General features: G+C 47.3%; 1 protein-coding gene across 3 annotated transcripts in view; it reads left to right on the top strand.

Annotated features, from left to right (window-relative positions):
• Positions 1 to 494: 494 nt before the first annotated feature.
• LOC138743683 (semaphorin-4B-like) overlaps positions 495 to 19,973 on the top strand; it is a 98,831-nt gene continuing 79,352 nt past the window's right edge. For all 3 annotated transcript variants that reach the window (XM_069899269.1, XM_069899270.1, XM_069899271.1), the window contains exons 1-2: positions 495 to 1,078; positions 19,105 to 19,262. In XM_069899269.1, coding sequence (XP_069755370.1) covers positions 688 to 1,078; positions 19,105 to 19,262 — 549 coding nt within the window. In that variant the 5' untranslated portion in view covers positions 495 to 687. The remainder of the gene's footprint in view (positions 1,079 to 19,104; positions 19,263 to 19,973) is intronic.

A 19,973-nucleotide genomic window follows, 5' to 3' on the forward strand; every position in this document is an offset into this window, starting at 1 on the left:
CGCCTCTACTACCTCAGGAGGTAGACACCAGAATCCCTGACATATTTCTACAGATGTGTGGTGGAAAATGTGCTGACCAGTTGCATCAATACCCCTGAGCTTAAAGCTCTTCAACTTCCTGGATGCAGCCCAGGACATCACAGGCAAAATTCGCCACTATTGAGTCCATTGACAGGGAGCGCTGCCATCGGAGGGCAGCAACAATCATCAAGGATCCCCACCACCCAGCACACGCTCTGTTCTCGCTGCTTTCATCAGGAAAAAGGTGTGGGTGCTGCAAGACTCGCACCAGCAGGTTTAGGAACAGCTGCTTCCCCTCCACCATCAAACTCCTCAACGACAAACTCTATCAGGGACTCGTTTCAGGTCTCTGACTTTTGTACTTATTTGATTCTGTCTGTGTTGCACAGTTTGTTTACATTCGTTATCTGTTTACTCGGTTTTTTTCCCCACCAGAAATAAGTGGTGATTCTGCCTCTCCTGCAGGAAAAAGAATCTCAGGGTTGTGTGTGATTCATGGGTGCACTCTGACAATAAATGGTGTGCACGCTCTCTGCGAGAAACACCCCGTGTGAGGGTCCCATAAAATGTACCTGTTGAAGCTGCAAGGTGCCAGTCTCCAGCCACCGGAGCTGGTCCCTGCACACCTCTGCCAGTGACTGAGCGCCGGGAACGGAGACGTGCAGCATGCGGTGTCGGGGCTCAACCCTTCCCGCAGCGCGGTCAGTAGGCGAAGGAGCGCGGACAGTGAGCCGCTGCCTTCGGGACGCCGTTCCTGGAGGCTGCGAGCACGGAGGGAGGAGTCAGCGGCCGCTCGCCGGCCATCACCGAGCCCAGTCCAAGAGAAGCTCTGCGATGGCAGGGAGGACGTCGGAGGGGAGGCCCCTGCCCCAGGAGACGGGCGATCGCGGTCCCATTCTGCGCCGGCTATTCGCTGGCGTGTCACGAAGTGGGAGTGGGATGGCATTGGAGATCCGCCGGACTGTGTTGCTGCTGCTGCTTCCTGCCGCTTTCTGTCGCGCCCCGACCCTCGCACGGATGGTGGGCGAGGTGCCTGGGGTCACGAGCCAGGAGCAAAGTGAGTGACCGGTGTGAATCAAGGCGGCTTTCCCTTTCCGTTGCGCCCATGAAGTCGCCTCCATCTCCACGCATAACGCGGTTGCATCGGAACGGGCGGCCTCGAGACGATTACGCCCCCCCTGTCCCCACGGGCTGCGCCCCCCCTGTCCCCACGGGCTGCGCCCCCCCTGTCCCCACGGGCTGCGCCCCCCCTGTCCCCACGGGCTGCGCCCCCCCTGTCCCCACGGGCTGCGCCCCCCCTGTCCCCACGGGCTGCGCCCCCCCTGTCCCCACGGGCTGCGCCCCCCCTGTCCCCACGGGCTGCGCCCCCCCTGTCCCCACGGGCTGCGCCCCCCCTGTCCCCACGGGCTGCGCCCCCCCTGTCCCCACGGGCTGCGCCCCCCCTGTCCCCACGGGCTGCGCCCCCCCTGTCCCCACGGGCTGCGCCCCCCCTGTCCCCACGGGCTGCGCCCCCCCTGTCCCCACGGGCTGCGCCCCCCCTGTCCCCACGGGCTGCGCCCCCCCTGTCCCCACGGGCTGCGCCCCCCCTGTCCCCACGGGCTGCGCCCCCCCTGTCCCCACGGGCTGCGCCCCCCCTGTCCCCACGGGCTGCGCCCCCCCTGTCCCCACGGGCTGCGCCCCCCCTGTCCCCACGGGCTGCGCCCCCCCTGTCCCCACGGGCTGCGCCCCCCCTGTCCCCACGGGCTGCGCCCCCCCTGTCCCCACGGGCTGCGCCCCCCCTGTCCCCACGGGCTGCGCCCCCCCTGTCCCCACGGGCTGCGCCCCCCCTGTCCCCACGGGCTGCGCCCCCCCTGTCCCCACGGGCTGCGCCCCCCCTGTCCCCACGGGCTGCGCCCCCCCTGTCCCCACGGGCTGCGCCCCCCCTGTCCCCACGGGCTGCGCCCCCCCTGTCCCCACGGGCTGCGCCCCCCCTGTCCCCACGGGCTGCGCCCCCCCTGTCCCCACGGGCTGCGCCCCCCCTGTCCCCACGGGCTGCGCCCCCCCTGTCCCCACGGGCTGCGCCCCCCCTGTCCCCACGGGGTGCACCCCCTCCCCACCCCCTCCCCACGGGTGCACCCCCTCCCCACCCCCTCCCCACGGCAGCACCCCCTCCCCACGGCAGCACCCCCTCCCCACGGCAGCACCCCCTCCCCACGGCTGCACCCCCTCCCCATCCCCTCCCCACCCCCTCCCCACGGCTGCTCCCCCTTCCCACGGCTGTGAGAGCAGAGCATGGTGCTGTGTTGTGGGGTTGTGAGGAGGGACAGGTGGGGAAGAGGCAGAAATGTGGCCGGTTGGAGGGGTTGAAATGGGTCTATTTCAATGCAGGGTGTATTAGGAATAAAGGGGGCGAACTTAGAGCGTGAAACTATGATGTTGTGGCCATTACTAAAATTTGGCTGGAGGAAGGGCTGGATTGGCTGATGCAAGTTCTTGGTGGTCAGGTGTTTTAAAAGGAATAGGATTGGAGGTAAGAGGGCATTACTGATCAGGGATAGTATCACGGCTGTCGATAGGAAAGGAGGATGCTGCAGAGGGAGTGTCCGGTGTGGAAGTCAGAAATAGGAAGGGAGCTATCACTGTCCTGGAAGTAGGCCCCCAAATTGCCCTTGGGACACCGAGGAGGAGATAAGTATGGAGATTTTGGAATGGTGCAGCAATTGTTGTGGGAAACTTCAACTTCCCTAATGGATGGAGCTGAAGGTTAATGAAGAGGAAACCACATCACGACCACATCTCATGCCAGAAACCACATCACGACTTTGCCCCGAGCATATGTGGACCCGACCCGGCCGGGGGGAAAAGATGATCCCAACGGTGCCATCTTGACGTGGCTGCTCCGCTGCCACAACCGTAACATGTGGAGCTGGTTCGCCTGTCAACTTTCAATAACCTTCAGCTCCATCCACGACTCCTCTAACTTTCATGTCAACTTACTGACCCACCTCTCATAATCTGGCAGATCTCTATTATGTCTCCTCTCATCTTTCTACACTTCAAAGAGAAAAGTCCCAGCTCTGCTAACCTTGCCTCATAAAACGTGTTTCCCAATCCAGGCAACACCCTGGTAAATCTCCTCTGCCCTGTCTCCATAGCTTCCACATCCTTCCTATAATGAGGTGACCAGTAAGTGTGATATCACCAGAGATTTGTAGAGTTGCAACATGACCTCTCTACTCCTAAGCTCCCCCCTATTAATGAAGCCCTGCATCTTATAGGCCTTCTTAACTATCCTATCAACCTGTGTGATGACCTTGAATGTATGGATTTGGATCCCAAGATTCCTCTGTTCCTCAACACTGTTAAACAACCGATCATTAATACTGAGCCTTCTGGTTTGTCCTTCCAAAATGCATCATCTCACACTTATCCAGATTGAACTACATCTGCCATTTCTCTGGCCAACTCTGCATCCTGTCTATATCCTCTTGTAACTTTCAATAACCTTCAGCTCCATCCACGACTCCTCCAACCCTCATGTCAACTTACTGACCCACCCTTCCACCTCTTCATCCAGGTCATTTATAAAAATCACAAAGAGCAGGGGTCCCAGATCAGATTCCTGTGGCACTCCACTAGACACCGACCTCCAGGTAGAATACTTTCCTTCCACTACTACTCTCTGCTCTATATAAGTAAGCCAATTTTTAATCCACACAGCAAGGTTTTGTGGATCCCATGCCTCATGGCTTTCTGAACAAGTCTCTCATGGGGGACCTTGTCAAATGCCTTACTAAAATGCATGTAGACCACATTGACTACCCTACCCTCATCAGTTTCTTTTGTTACCTTCTCAAAAAACTCAATTAGACTCGTGAGGCATGACCTTCCCTTCACAAAGCCATGATGTGTCTCCAAATGCTCATAGATGCTATCCTTAAGAATCCTTTCCAATAGTTTGCACACCACTGATGTAAGACTCACCTGGTCTACAATTCCCAGGATTCTTTCTATTACCTTTTTTAAACAAGGGGACCACATTTATCATTCTGCCCTTCTCTGGCACCTCCCCTGTGGACTTAAAGATGAGAACCCAACTATCTCTTCCCTTACTTACCACAGCAGCCTGGGGTATATCGTGTCTGGCCCCAGGGACATCAATCTTAATGTTTTTAAGATGATCCAACACTTCCACTTCCTTAATTGCCACATTGTCCAGCACACATGCCTGTTCTATTAAGAGCTCACCCTGATCAAGCTCCTTTTCTCATGTGAATACTGAAGCAAAGTATTCATTTAGAACCTCCCCAACCACCTCCACCTCCAGGCACATGTTGCCTCCTTTATCCTTTAGTGGCCCCACCTTCATTCTCATCATCCTTCACATTCATATAGAACGCCATGAGGTTTTCCTTAATCCTATGTACCAAGGTTTTTCATCTCTCCTTCGAGCTCTCCTAAGTCCTTTCTTAAGCTCCTTCCTAGCTACCATATACTTCTCATGAGCCCTTCCTGTTTCCTGCTGATCAGATTCCTGTGGGACTTACCTGTGGCCTTGTAAGGCGCAGCACGGGAAGTTTTAATAAACAACCAGTGTGCAGACGAGTCCACTGAGTACTGGTCTCGTTCTTTCAACTCCGTTTAGCTGCCTCTACATGGTTATCATTTGATGGGAAACACAGAAAAACATTTTCAAAAGGGTGAAGAACTAGTAAATACTCTTAAATGAGGCCATTCTTCTATAATGTATCTCGTGCTACTTTCCTCTTCATTGATTCTTGTTATATCCCTCTGAAGTCTCTCTGCATCTTCATCACAGTCATCACTTCCACCCAGCTTTGTATCATCAATAAACTTGGAAATATTACACCAAATGATATACACAGAGTATAAACATCTGGGGCCCCAGTAACATACCAGCTTCTAACCCAAAAATAAGCTATTACTCTTACTCTCTGCTATGTGTACTCTATCTGTCAGTGTTACCTTCTGATCATGTGGGCTGTAATTTGTTTCATAATCTCTTGCCACAGATCTATTTGTTTCCTCCTCATTTACTTTGCTAGTTGCAACCTCAAATACTCTAACAGATTTCTATCCTTAATCTTTAATGATCCCAATCAGTCTAATTTTTATTTCCTAACTGTCATGTTACAATATCCTTAACAATAGATTCCAACATTTCCCTACTAATTAGTCTGCAGTTTCCTGTTCTCCTTCCCTCCTCTCTTCAACATGTATTTGTTCTCCTCTACTCCAGGGGAGCTGCTCTCCAATCTGTGAGGTTTTGGGAGATGTCAGCTAGCCCATCATTCATCTCCATGGCTACCTGGTGTGCAGGTCATCAGACCTGGCACCAATCACCTCGCAGCCTCTTTAACTTTTCCAGTACTAATATTTTACTGATACTAATTTCTTTTATCTTCTTATTCCATTCATCCCTGTGGATTTATTGAATCCTAAATGTCATTTCAATTGTCGCCCGTCTATAAGTGACCTGTCAACCATTGCCTGATTTAATCTTTTTCTCATATCAGAAAATAAAACCTTTACACATCAGTTTCTTGCTTCTTTAGTCTCATTCCCAAAGCCTTTCCTTTCATGAAATACTACTTATGATTTCTCTTGTGCAGCATTCAGTTGCACCACTTTTTCTGTTCCTTTTTGCCATAAGTGAATACATATCATGCATAAACTCTGTATTAATTCTTTAAATTCTGGCCATTACATTTTTAATACCATACTTTTAAAGGAAGCTCCCAAACTGCCATTACTCACACTCCATGCCTTTGTCCTTTGGGTCATTTAAGTATATGATATTAAATTGATTGTGAATATATGATATTCATTATTTGAGCCTTGAGTTTCATACTGCACTAAATCATCCAGTTTATCATTAAAATTCTGACATATTATGATCACTCTTCCCCAAAGTCATCACAACTGTCAGATCATCAATCAATTAACTCTGAAATGCAGGCATCATGCACATGGTTTGATAGGGTCAGGCTGAATTCTTTCCTGCACACCTGATGGATGTTGAAAGCCTTTCTCCTCACTTTGCCCTGCTGTACATAACTCATTGTTCATTGTTTTCTGTCATGCTCCATTCTTGGGGGAATAACCGCTCATGTGGTTTTGTCTGGGACATCTTTGCCCAGGTGCCTTGAAGTTGCTTCTGTCACCTGCTACCCCATTCCCTATAGGATTTTGCAAACTACCAAACCCTCGAAGGATCACGAAACAGCCAGAAAAATAAACAACTAATTTAAAGTTTTTGTTAATCTTGCTATCATTCAACTATGCTGATGGATGTTAGAATCTGTTAACTCCGCTAAATTTCAGAGAATATACACTGTAATATTACTTTCACCAATTGTCCTACTTCCAACACTTTGTGGATCCAGGTCTCTGCTGATGGAACTTAGAACATTACAAACATTACAGACCCTTCGGCCCATTATGTTGGGTCAATGTATATAAATTGACTCCAGAACCATCTAATCCTGCCTCACACCTATTACCCTCCATTTTTCTAACATCTATGTGCCTATTCAAGAGACTTTTAAATGTCTCCATTGTACCATCCTCCGCCTCCTCATCCACTACTCTCTGAATATAAAATAAATTTAGCTCTTACCTCCATTCTAAACTTTCCCTATTCATTCTCTCCATAAACAAAGCCTGTGACATTTGCTACTGTCATCCTAGGAACAGGCCACTGGCTATCCACCCCATCAACGCCTCTCACAATCTCAAATGCCTCCTTTAAATCACTTTTCATCCTTCATCACTCCAGATATTTATTAGCAAAGTTTTTTTTAAATGTGGACTAAGATACGATCTTAGTCTTCTATCTCTCAATCTTCTGGATGTACATCAAAAATGTGCTTCAATGAAGGATTTATGAAAGTGTACGTGTTCATATCTTGTGTAATCACTTACCACTGATGAATGTGGGACAATGTTAATCTATTCATTACAGTGTTTATTTGGGAAGAATAGATGCGAGCAATTTAGGCAAGGTCAAGAGATTTAGTATAAAGATTTGCAGACAATGTATAGGTATAGTGTAGTGGGGTCTCTACTGCTACAGCCAGGTTATAGCTCCTGGGCTGTAGCTCAAAACTTGCAGAGGAATGAAGACACACGCCAGTAGAGTGTATTTGACACTGAGTTTATTCAGGGGCAGCTCTGACTTTTATAGTCAGCTCAGCCACGTCACCACTAGGGCATGGCTTGAACGGGCTGGCCACCAATTAGTCAGTTCCAGCATCTGGGCCCTGATTGGGCCCCCTGCGATCCGCCAGCGGTGGTCGGCAGTTTCACCGTTCCACTGGTGTGGAAACAGGCGTCTGAGCCCATGCGAGGTCTTGCCAGTTGCCACATTCGACGGCTATTCCCGCTGTTGGCCTGAGACGTGGGCGACACAGCCCCCCCCCCCCCAAGAACCGAAGATCGGGGCAGAGTTCTTAGGAAGCCGGCCTCTGCGCGTGGGGTCAGATGGATGATGGGCTGGTCAGAGTCTAAGTAGTCTAGTTTCAACCAGTTGATCGTAAAAGTCTCTCTTCCACCAATGTCCAGAACACAGGTGCAGCCGTTGTTTCTTATGAGTCGGAATGGCCCCTCATAAGGTCTCTGGAGAGGTGGGCAGTGTTGCCTGTGCCGAACAGGTAAGTATTTACAATCGGCAAAGTCCTTGGGAATGTACGTGCGGGGCTGGCCGTTGGGCCTGGGCTTGGTGGGGGCCAGGGTGCCTAGGCACTTGCAAAGCCAGGACAGTGTGATCCCTAAGTCCTCAGGGGTTGTTACAAATTCGCCCAGTGTGACCAGGAGTGCACCGTAGAGTAACTCAGCAGAGGATGCCTCGAGGTCCTCCTTGGGAGTGACTCAAATTCCCAACAGGACCCAGGGAAGCTTGTCAGCCCAGTTAGGTCCAGTCAGACTTGCCATTAAAGCCACCTTGAGGTGTCTGTGAAACCTTTCCACCAATCCATTGGCATGTGGGTGATACGCTGTGATGTGATGGAGTTGGGTCCCCAGGGCATAGGCTAAGGCGGTCCACAGACTGGAAATGAATTGGGCCCCCCTGTCCGATGCAAGGTGTTCGGGGACCCCGAAACACACTACCCAAGTGTTGAGTAAATCCCGTGCGCATATTTCTGTGGAAGCCTCTGATAGTGGCACCGCCTCTGGCCATCCAGTTGACCATTGTGAGAAGGTAACGTGTGCCTCTGGATACGGGTAGGGGTCCCACAATGTGGGGTCAAATGTCTGTGGGGGGGGGGGTCCTTAGTGAGGGTCTGAACTTTGGATGACTGACACTAAGTAAAATCCTGGCCCATAGTGCAACCTCTTTGCGGAGGCCATGCCAGATGTACCTGTTCGTCACCACCTTAACTTGTAGTCTTGAAGGCAGGGTGAGCCAAGTTAAGGATTGAATCGAACACTCGCCTCCTCCATGCTGCTGGAATAACAGGGTGAGTTTTACCCATCTAGGTGTCACACAGCAGCGTGCGATTGCCGGGGGCGATCTGGATGTCCTCCAGTTGTAAGCCAGTGAGTGCTGTCTGGCATGCCGGAATGTCAAGGTCTGCTTGCTGCTTATCAGACAGGGCCGCATAGTCAATACCAGATAGCCGGATGGGATAGGGCGTTGGCCACCACGTTGGATTTGCTGGCTATGTGTTCAATGTCCATTGTAAATTCAGAAATGTAGGATAGGTGTCGCTGCTGCCTGGCTGACCACGGATCTGACACTTTACTGAAGGTGCAGGTAAGGAGTTTGTGGTCCATGTAAATTTTGAACTTCCTGCCCTCCAGGAAGTAACGAAAGTGCCGAATTGCCAGGTATAAAGGCTAACAGTTCTCTATCAAAGCCATTTGAGCTCTGGTGGCCTGAGGTGTAACTGAAAAAGGCCAGCGGATGCCAATGTCCATCAATGAGCTGTTCAAGTACATCCCTGACCACTGGACTGGGGGTGACTGTGTTGAAGGTGGTGGGAGCGTCTGTCTGTGGGTGCACAAGGTGGGTGACGTTGGCTAGGGCACTCTTAGTGGCCTGAAAGGCCTCGGTGGCCTCTTGGGTCAATTGTAAGTTTTTATTGGGCCCTGTCATGAGGAGAAAGAGTGAGCTCATGATGCGGGGCTGCTGAGTTATGAACCGGAGATAGAGGTTGGCCATACCTGCAAACTCCAGTAGCACTTTCACAGTTAAAGGCATGGGGTAAGCGTGGATAGCCTCCACCTTTGCTGGCAATGGTCTGGCCCAGTGACAATCAATCCAATGGCCCAGGAAGTTGATAGTCTCTTGGCCAAATTGGCATTTGGCCAGGTTGATGGTGAGGCCAAAATTGCTCAGCCTGGAGAACAATTCCCATAAGTGGGTGGTGTGCTCGGCACGGGTGTGGCTGGCAATTAGAATGTTGTTGAGCGCATCCATCAACCTCTGGAAAGTCTGAACCGTGTTTTTTAACCCAAAGGGCATGCAGAAGAATTCAAACAATCCAAATGGCCGTCTTTGAGATGTCATCTGGGTGAACTGGGATCTGGTGGTAGCCCTTGATGAGGTCCACCTTTGAAAATATTCGTTCCCCCTGCAGATTTGCAGTGAAGTCTTGAATATGGGGCACGGGATAACTGTCTGGAACAGTGGCCTCGTTAAGGCGGTGGGAGTTAATGCACGGCCTCCAACCACCTGTTGACTTGGGGACCATGTGGAGGGGAGAGGTTCAGGGGCTATCGGAGCGCCGCACAGTGCCCAGTTCCTCCATTTTAAAAAAATTTGTCCATGGCCAAGTTAAGTTTTTCAAGGGGGAGGCGCTATGCCTTGACGTGGAGGGGAGGGCCCTCAGTCATGATCTGGTGCCTCACTCCATGTTTGGGTTCTGCCAAATGGAGGTGAGGCAAGGTGATTGTGGGGAAATCCGACAGGATCTTGACGAACTCATTGGTGTCAATACTCACTGAGTGCAGGTGGGGGTTGGTGAGCTTGGTGCCATTGAGGGAGAGCGATTGGAATGTCCGGGTGTGTACCAGTCGACACCCCTTGATGTCCACCAGGAGGGAGTGGGCTCTCAGGAAGTCGGCACCTAAAAGTGCTTGCTGCACGACTGCCACGGTGAACTTCCAGGTGAATCGGTGGTGCCTGAAGCAGAGGGGCATGGAATGGATGCCGAAAGTCCGGATACTGGAGTTGTTTGCCACTCAGAGTTTCCGGCCCATTTTGCTGTAGCGAGCCTCGAGGCTGGTGGAGGGATGACACTGTATTGTGCCCCTGTGTCCACTAAGAAGCATTGTCCCGACAGCAAGTCCTGGATACATAGGAGGTTATCTAGTTGGCCAGTCGTCACAGCCATTTACAATTCCCGGCCTGGGTGTTTCCCAGAACGTGCAGGGGGAGCAGCATTTCTGGGCATCAGAGCCCCACCATTGATGATAATAACGGTGGGGCATCTTGTTTGGTTGGACATTTGGTCAGATGGTCAGTCAGACCATCGATCGGACGATCAGTCAGATGGCCGGTCAGTGTTCCTCATGGCTGGACACTATTGATGTGGTGTCGTCACCTGCTCGATTGAAGTGCAGACATCCCTCTTCGCCGCCCATAGCACACCTGCTCGAGCGACCACCTTTCTGGGGTCCTCAAAATCTTCCACGATGAGCAGCCGGATGTCCTCGGGCATCCTCTCCAGGAAGATCTGCTGGAATGGTGGACAGGATGTGTGGCCATCACAGAGAGTGAGCATGTTGCTCATGAGGGCAGATGGGGCCCTGTCCTCAAAACTGATAATATTCAGCAGATGGGCAGTGCATTCGGGCTTTGAGAGCCCGAAAGTGCAGGTTAGTAGCTCTTCAATGGCCACTTACCTTACTTGATCCAGGGGCTACTGGAAGAAATTGATAATCCGGGCTGCCGTGTCCTGGTCGAGGGCACTGACTACATAGTAGTAGCTTGTGTCATCCTCAGAGATCCTTCGAATGGCGAACTGTGCCTCGACTTGCTGGAACCACACCCATGGTTGGGCGGTCTAGAAGCTGGGCAGTTTCAACGCTATGGCATTGATCTCGGGTTGTTGCTCCATTGTCGGATCCAAAACACCATTAGGACCATTTGGGGTCACCACTGTAGTGGGGTCGCTACTGTTACAGTCAGGTTATAGCTCACGGTTATAGCTCCTGAGCTGTAGCTCAAAATTTACAGAGGAAAGAAGACAGGCATGCCAGTAGAGTGTATAGAACACTGAGTTTATTCAGGGGCAGCTCTGCCTTTTATAGTCAGCTTGGCCGCGTCACCACTGGGGTGTGGCTTGAACGGGCTGCCACCGATTGCTCGGTTCCAGCATCTGGGTCCCTATTGGTCCCCCTGCGATCTGCTGGCAGTGGTTGGCGAGTTTCACCGTTCCATCGGTGGCCTGTGGAAACGGTCGTCTCAGTCTGTATGAGGTTTCCGCGTTCCAGGTGTTGGACCAAGGTGTGGACCGCAGGCCACTACAATATCAACATATTTTAATTTTTAAAATATACTTTACATATCTCCACAATGCTATCCTGGAATAAATGTACTGTTAGAGCTCCTGTTTGAATGCATTTTATTCGGCCTTTTCTTCAGTAGTTCGGATTCCATCCCATTTGTGGTTACGTGCATTGTAATATGGGTTTGTCTAAACTGTATCTGGCTGGTTTAGTCTTGATTTTCCACAACCCATTCTGTGAGGACTGCTAGATTATTTCAGCAAAAGCAGGTTTTGCTTATGGAATTTCAATGATCAACTAAATCTACTTGGAAAGATTCTTCCCTCCAGACTTTGCTATTAATTGAACAATTCTGCTAGCTGGCAGTCACCAACTCGTATCGTTTCAAGGTTGATGCTCCATCTGGATGGTTACCAAAAAAGTATTTAAAAGGGCTAAGTGATAAGTCCAAAATCTTTGTGAGAATTGACATCCTACAACGGGGTGCTGTGTGAGGGAAATTAAACCACATTCAATAAGAACAAATAAGAAGGATGTGATGATACATTTTCCCCAGCAATTTTGAGAGAGACAATAGTCAACAGAGCGATTATATTCTACAGCTGAAGTTAGCTCGTGTAGAATTTTTAAAGTTCCATTTTGAGCCTGTACCAGATTTTCCACAAAAGGTTTAAAAATTTTGGATTCAGGTAGAATTAAAGAGGACATTTTATTACTAAACTCCCATTTTTTTTTCTGGCACCTTTCCACCTTGATCTGGTTCTGAACTACAAACTAGTGGATGCACAAGAGATTGCATCTGCTTGAATCTGAAGCAGAAAGATATGGCTGGAGGAACTCAGCAGGCCAGGCAGCGTCTGCGGAGAGAATGAAAGTTTTATGTTGAGACATAGTATCCCTCCCATAACTGGCTTCCCTATGAGATTCCATAATCTGCAGCCCAGCATCCTCTCTCAGCCTCTGTCACTATCTCCACACTTCCCCCTCCCTCCAGCACCCTCTGCCCATCATCCCCTCTGCTTCCTTTTCAACATTTCAAATCTCCCTGGACTGCTTTTCCTTCAGCATGAACCACATCTCCCCACGTGCAGGACTTCACCAGAAATGCAACACTCATCCACTCACCTCTTCCCTTCCCGCCACACAGAGACCAAACAGACCATCCAAATGAAACAACGATTCACTTGCAATTCGTCCAATCTAGATAAACTACAATTGGTGTTCATATGATAGTCTCTGGTACATTGGAGAAACCAAGCGGAGTCTGCGGACTGGCCTGCAAGATACCAGCGTTCAGTGTACAGAATTGACTCTGATCTTACTTCCTTCCACCTCAGCCCTGCTTTGATTTACCTGACTATGACCTCCTGTGCTGTTAATAACAAGGCCCAGAGGAAGCTTGAGGAACAGCAACTTCTCTTCCATTTGGATAGGTTACAGCTTTTGAGATTTGACCGAGAAATGTACAACTCTAGGTGACTGACTTCCTCTCTTGACCTGGGTAAACTTGTACCTCTCACTTCGTTCATTTTAGATTGGTCACAGTGTTTGAGCTACCGAAAGAAAACAGAGACACACGCCGAGAGCACTTCAGTTTATACAAATCTTTATTACTAAATCTAAAGCTGATTTCAAACTACAATATGCAAGCCCTTCCAAATTATACTTATCAATGCCTGGACTGGTCCCAACTGCTGAAGCGAGGCAACGACCGCACACTTGTAGTAGGTTGTCGGGGCGCTGGTAGCAGCTTCTCCACCTCCCCCGACCGGGACGATGGTTGGACTCTAGAAATTCTTCTTCTTGCTGAGAGACGTTCCCACCCTGTAAAGAGTCTCAAACTTCAGCAGCGGGACCATGGCTTATATTACCCAAAAATTGTTTACTCATAGCCTATCACCCTGAATAAATGGTTTACTTATCTTCAAGGTCTCCTGACAGTTTGCGACCAACAAAAGACAACTGCATCTCTGGGCCTCATGGTGTAAATTAGATTATGTCTGCTGATTCATATGCATCTCTGGGCCCCATGGTGGAATTTAGATTATGTCTGCTTCATACCTTATTCTCAAAGTAGGTTACTGATACTTGTATAAGCAAAAGCATGGTCTAAATCCTCCATTACAGGGGTCTGAATGGACGAGGCATCCTGCAGATTCTGCCTTAGAGAGTAGGGGTCTGAATGGATGAAGCATCCTGCAGATACCACCCTAGAGAGTAGGGGTCTGAATGGATGAGGCATCATGCATGTACCACCCTAGAGAGTAGGGGTCTGAATGGATGAGGCATCCTGCAGATACCACCCTAGAGAGTAGGGGTCTGAATGGACGAGGCATCCTGTATATACCACCCTAGAGAGTAGGGGTCTAAAAATGTACAACTTTGGTGACTGACTTCCTCTCTGAATGCTGTAAATCATCTATGGTATTGTATTAGCACAGCCTGACCTGCTGCCCAGCACTTTGTAGGCTTTTAATTCCTTGTGTGCATTTTTACCTTCTAATTCCTTTGCTTTTCATTTTCTCTCAAGTAAAGAACAGATTGAGGAGAGCAGGGACTGATTCAGTCATGCATTCATCAATGTTGGAATTCATTAGCCAGGTCTCCATCATGCAGTGCCAAAGCATTCTTTTCAGACAAAGAATGATATTGCTTTTCATTCTCTCTTCCAGATTTGTGATCCATCATTGGGATCCAACAATTATAAAATTCTACCTTAATTATTCCTCTCCTCCATGACTGTTCCCCTTTCATTATGGTGCTTGGATCCAATTGCCATGCTGGTTCCACACAGTTCATTTGGATAGCATGGGATCGATAGACCTTTGGGTTACATGAAGGGCTCCAGCCCCAGTAGGAAAGGATTTGAAAGTTTTGTTTGCATTCGGGTGGCACCGTTAACGCAGTGATTAGCACAAAGTTATTACAGTGCCAACAACCCGAGATCAAATCCATTGCTGTCTGTCACTTCTCCCCATGTCTGTGTGGGTTTCCTCCGGGTGCTCTGGTTTCCTCCGACGTCCCAAAATGTACGGGGTTGGAAGATTAATTCAGTTGTATTTGGGAACAGACTCATAGGCCATGCTATATTTCTAAATTAAACACAAATTTAAAAATTTAAATGAAGCTGGCTCTCTAGCATGGTATCCAGAGAATTCAGTTTCCACACAATAATGTACACATACAAACAACAGGGCATTCTTTATGAATTCTGCAAGTACGTCACTGTTTTCCTTTGCAGAGCAGTCACTGGTTTTCAGATTATCAGAAATGTTTTAACTTGTTCACAGAACCCATTTGCCTGCAGACTCACTGCTTAAATCACAAAGGCTTGGAGCATGAAAGGAAACCGTTCAGCCCATTTTGAGTTCATTCTGGCTTAATGTTAAGAGGAACCCAGTTAATCACATACCACACACTCCATATTTTCTCTGCACCTCAGCACATTTCCTTTCATTCATTCATTCATTTCCCCTTGAACTAGATTCCACCTTTGCGCCTGGGTGGTGCAGTCCAGACGTAACTAGAAAAAAAAACAGAAATGATGGTGGTCTCTCAAAGTCCGTAAGAGGTAAAGATGTATCAACCAATATTTGGACCTGAGCCCTTCTTCAAGGGATGAAGCTGTCAGACCAGCTGAGCTCCTCCAGCATTTCTGTGCTTTTACTACAATCACAGCATCTGCAGATTTCCGAGTTTCATTCCAACGTAACTAGTTGCTGGATGAAAATATTTTTTTTCTCCACATTACTTTATTTTGCAATTCTCATCATTATATGTTCTCAGGTCTTCCACCTTCTGTTTCTCCATATTCATTCTTTCCAACCCTTCATTATTTTAAATACCTATTTGATAGTTACATGCTATCAAACACCCTTTGAATGTTCACAAAAACCATATCAGTCTCATCGACCCTCTGAATGAGCATTTCATCAATAACCCCTCCCCACTCACTATTCATATACCAATCACATGATGATCCTCTGGTTCAAGTCCTGACCTTCTGGTCCACTGAAGCACAACCCCCTCCTCCATTGACCCCTACTCCCTCATGATCCTCCAACTAACCAGGCACTTGCCAGCAAATCCCCGAGGCACCATGTCAACAGTGACACACCTCATGATGCTCTATGATGTTTAGTGGACGCTTTAGCCCTGAAATTTTGGTATCTAATAACTATCGAGGAGTGGCTGGGGAGGAGGCCTGTCCATATCTGATGATGATGTGCGTGCTGCCTTCAGGAGAGTGAATGCGAGGAAAGCATCCAGCCCGGATGGAGTACCTGGCTGAATATTAAAACTCTGTGCTGACCAATTTACCAATGTATTCATCAATATCTTCAATATCTCACCCCAGCAGGGCATGGTACCCATCTGTTTCAAACAGACATCAATCATATTGGTGCCCAAGAAGAGTGTTTTGAAAGGCTGGTGATGGAAGCAGATCAACTCCTGTCTGAGCAATGACATGGATACGCCTATCATAGCAACATGTTGCATCTCACTGGCTCTACACAAAGCCCTGGAACATCTGGACAGGAAAGGTGCATACATCAGGATGCTCTGTATCGACTACAGTTCAGCATTTAACACTATAATTCCCTCAAAACTGATCAGCAAACTCCAAGACCTGAGAGTTAACACCTTAGTGTGGATTTCTTCACCTCCAGATCACCAATCAGTGAAGATTGGTCAGAACTTCTCCACAATCTCCACCAGTACCAGAGCACCACAGGGCTGTGTTCTTATGAATATGTGGCTTGGTACGACAATAACACTGTCTACAAATTTGCCGACGATACCATGGTAGTGAGTTGTATAAGGGAAAGGGATGAGTCAGCACACAGGATTTGTGCACCAACAACAATCCTGCACTCAATGTCACCAAAACTAAGGAGCTGATTGTTGACTTCAGGAAGGGAAAGCCAGAGGTCTACAATCCAGTGATCATTGAGGGGATCAGAGGTAGAGGGGGTGAGCACATTTAGGTTCTTGGGAGCCACTTATCTCGGAGAATCTTTCCTGGACCCAACATAACAATGGTATCATGAAGAAAGCGCGTCAGTGCCTCTATGTCCTCAGGAGTTTGCAGAGGTTTGTTATGACATCACAAACCCTGGCAAATTTCTGCAGAAGTGTGGTGGAAAAAGTGCTACATGATGATCTGGAATAGGAACACCAATACCCCTGAGCATAAAGCCCTTCAAAAGATAGTGGACACAGCCCAGGATATCACGGGCAAAACCATGCCCACTATTGAGTACATCTACAGGGAAAGCTGCTATCAGAGGGCAGCAGCAATCATCAAAGACCCACACCACCCAGTACATTGTAACGGATTTGTGTTAATCTTTAATTTAATGTTAAACTATATTTCTCATATATAATCATGTCTTAGTAAAGTAAATTGTAGAGTTAAAATACAATATCTATATTCTTAGTAAGTTAGCTCTGGGTTGGTACAGTGTTACACACAGGTCACAGCACATTTAAAGATACACCATCATATTCAGAGAAGTGTTTATTTTGGAGTCAACATGCCTCGGACAGGCAGAGCTAATGGATTTCAAATGGGTCTTAATTATTCAAGAACTATTTTTAATCAAAGTAATTTAAGCCTCTTGAACAGAGGTGAGGTCAGAGGTTGTTATGGATATTGAATGGTTTTGAAAAAGGAACAGAATTTTAGTAGAAATTAAACTGATGGTCATATGGTTTCCAAGAATTGGGATTCTCCTCAGTGATGATATAATGATTTGGAGAAATATATTACCAGATTCAGACATTTTGTGTTTAGGTTTTGGAAGCGTACAGTTTGGAGGGTACAAAAGTCAAAACCCTTGTGAAAGACAGGGTTGGGTTACAGTAACCAGAATTGTTGCTGTTGTTATGTGATACTCCTGGGAAAAGGGAAACACAGAATCAGTGGCTTTTGAAATAAAGAAGACTATTTCACTGTCTCTTTGGAAAAGAGGACAGATTTCTACTGGGTTCATTTTTGTTTGGCCCCTTTATTTAACCCTTGTCTCATTTGTGACTTCATCATGGAAGAAAATAGCCACATGGTGAGTAAAGAGGCCTGAAGAAGATATAATGTTTAAAAGCACTTTATAATTATTTCTGAACTGAGAATTTAAGAACTTCCAGCAAGACTAAAATGATGCTGAACTTTTAAAGGTTCATGTGATGTCATGAATGTACTCTGACAATAAATCTGAAGTCTGAAATGATTTTAATTCTCCTTGTTCTAGTGAATTGGACAAACTCGAATCTTACAGAAACAGGCCAATCTGTTCAAACAGTTTGTGTCAATGTTTACTCGTCCTCTGCACAGTGTTCTAAACATTTTTACCACAACTTTATATCCCTCGTCTTTATGTACAGAATTCCTTCATTCATTGGTTCAGAACAAGTTCTGTCTCAGCAACTAATCATGGAAAAACTTGCTCAGGCACTGCTCCACCACTCTGAGTGAAGAAATTGCTCTAATCTCTCTTCCAAATATATTGCATGTATCTTTGTCCCCATTCCAGGCCCCTCAACAAAGACATTGCTATGATTTTACTCTGTATGATTTGTAGATGTATGATTTGCCTTGTCCCATTTTTTTAAATGACTTTCAAACAATCTCAACACAGCCCCAGCTGTAGAAAGAAGCAGATAGGGCCAATTCACTGAAAGCAGTTTCCTAACAGATGTTCAACAAGTATGCTGCCAACAATAGTGTGAACAGAGGCTGCAATCTAGGATATCAAGGGGCTGTGTTCTGATTGACTCAACCACCCTCTCCCACAAGGGCATTGGATTTAAAGTTTAAAATGGGGTTGAAACTGTCTGTTTTTTTGGAGATGAGAACTTTGTGTTGTCTGGATTAAATTCCCATCCATTCTCCTTGGAACATTCAATGTGCTGCACCTCCCAGCCCGTTAATAACTGTATGGTTATCATTCTGTCTGCAAATGTGTTTCAGATGGACTGATACAGACTTGATCTGCATCCAAAGAAAAATCACTTTCCACTACATATTGTTCCTTAAAATGTTCACAATGTCATGTGATGCATAAAAGATATAGGCAGAAATTCAAATTCAATCTAACCTTGTGTGATGTAACTGAGAGCTCAGAATTTTGCTGTTTTCTGAACTATAATGGAAACGTTATAGTCCCAATAATGTCTACTCCTTTGGATATGGCTTCATAAGACAGATGTTTTAATGTGGGATGTCAACACTGATCCTTTGCATAGGTTCCATTGATTGCAGTTAGTGAATCCAGATTATTCCAAGGAATGCTTTTTCGTGGGTTGCTGCACCTGGTCGCATTCAGAACTTTACATCTCTATAATTATTCACAAACATTCTGCAATGACTGACTCACGAATGTTCCTCTAAATGTTGGGCAGATTATGTAACCTCAGTGTGGGTGGCCAGATGTCTTGTTCGGATTCAAAGTCTTGTTGCTTTCAATGTGTTGCCATTCTTCAACTCTTTTATATTTTAGAGATAGTCAGTACTATTATCTAAATCCTGGGTTCCAGAAGTCATGAGAGCGATTGGCAGGTTCACCCATGCCAGCTGAACTCTGAATTAAATCAGAATCTCTAAGACATGGTTCTTTTTTTCTCTTGCAGATCTCCATGAACCCATTTTCCAGCGCTTTTCCCTGACGGGTGTGTCAGACTATAGGATATTCCTGCTGGGAAAAAGGGAGAACACTCTGTATGTGGGAGCCAGAGGAACCTTGTTTGCTCTGAGCCTTTCTCAAGTGACTCAGGAGGTTAAAGCAGCGGTGAGTAAGCAGTGATCATCTTGTGGATTCACAATTTTAGAGGGGTTTCCATACCTAGGGCCCTTCTGGTTATTTGTGAGATCAGCATTTTGGTCTACCTGATAGAGATACAGTTTTAACTTGGATTTAACAACTTAAAGGAAAATATTCAGCTGGGTGTGCGTCCATCTTTAACCAATATGGAGTGCTCAAGGGTATAAGATGAGTGTCCTCGATGGATCAAATCTCACTTATTTAGTTTCTCTGTTTTCTCCTAAGTGTTACAATTAGTTCGAGGGCAAAATGTTATGAACGCTGTAAATCTGAATTAATAAACAAAGAGCAACTGTTAGCACAAGGCTATCACCGGACCAGCGATCCGTGGTGCCATCCAGTGTTGTCCGTAAGGAGTTAGGATGTTTTTCCTGTGTATGGGTTTCCTCGGGTGCTCCGGTTTCTTCCCACCTTCCAAAAAGTATAACATTTGTGGGCGTATTTAAGTAGCATGTAGGGCCAAAAGGGTGGGTTAACCTGATGTATGCCTAAATTAAAAATGAAAATATTCAGCAGGTCAAGCAATCCCTCTGATGAAAGTTAATTTTTTAGGCTGAAGAATTACAGCATTTCAGGTTCAGCACTGAGTTGGACAATTTCAAACCATAACTGTTACTCTCTTGATTTTAGGGCTAAGGTATCACTTGACAACTCCCAATTGGACCTTCTTTTGATCTA

Source organism: Narcine bancroftii, chromosome 9 (genome assembly GCF_036971445.1).
Source record: "Narcine bancroftii isolate sNarBan1 chromosome 9, sNarBan1.hap1, whole genome shotgun sequence".
NCBI lineage: Eukaryota > Metazoa > Chordata > Chondrichthyes > Torpediniformes > Narcinidae > Narcine > Narcine bancroftii.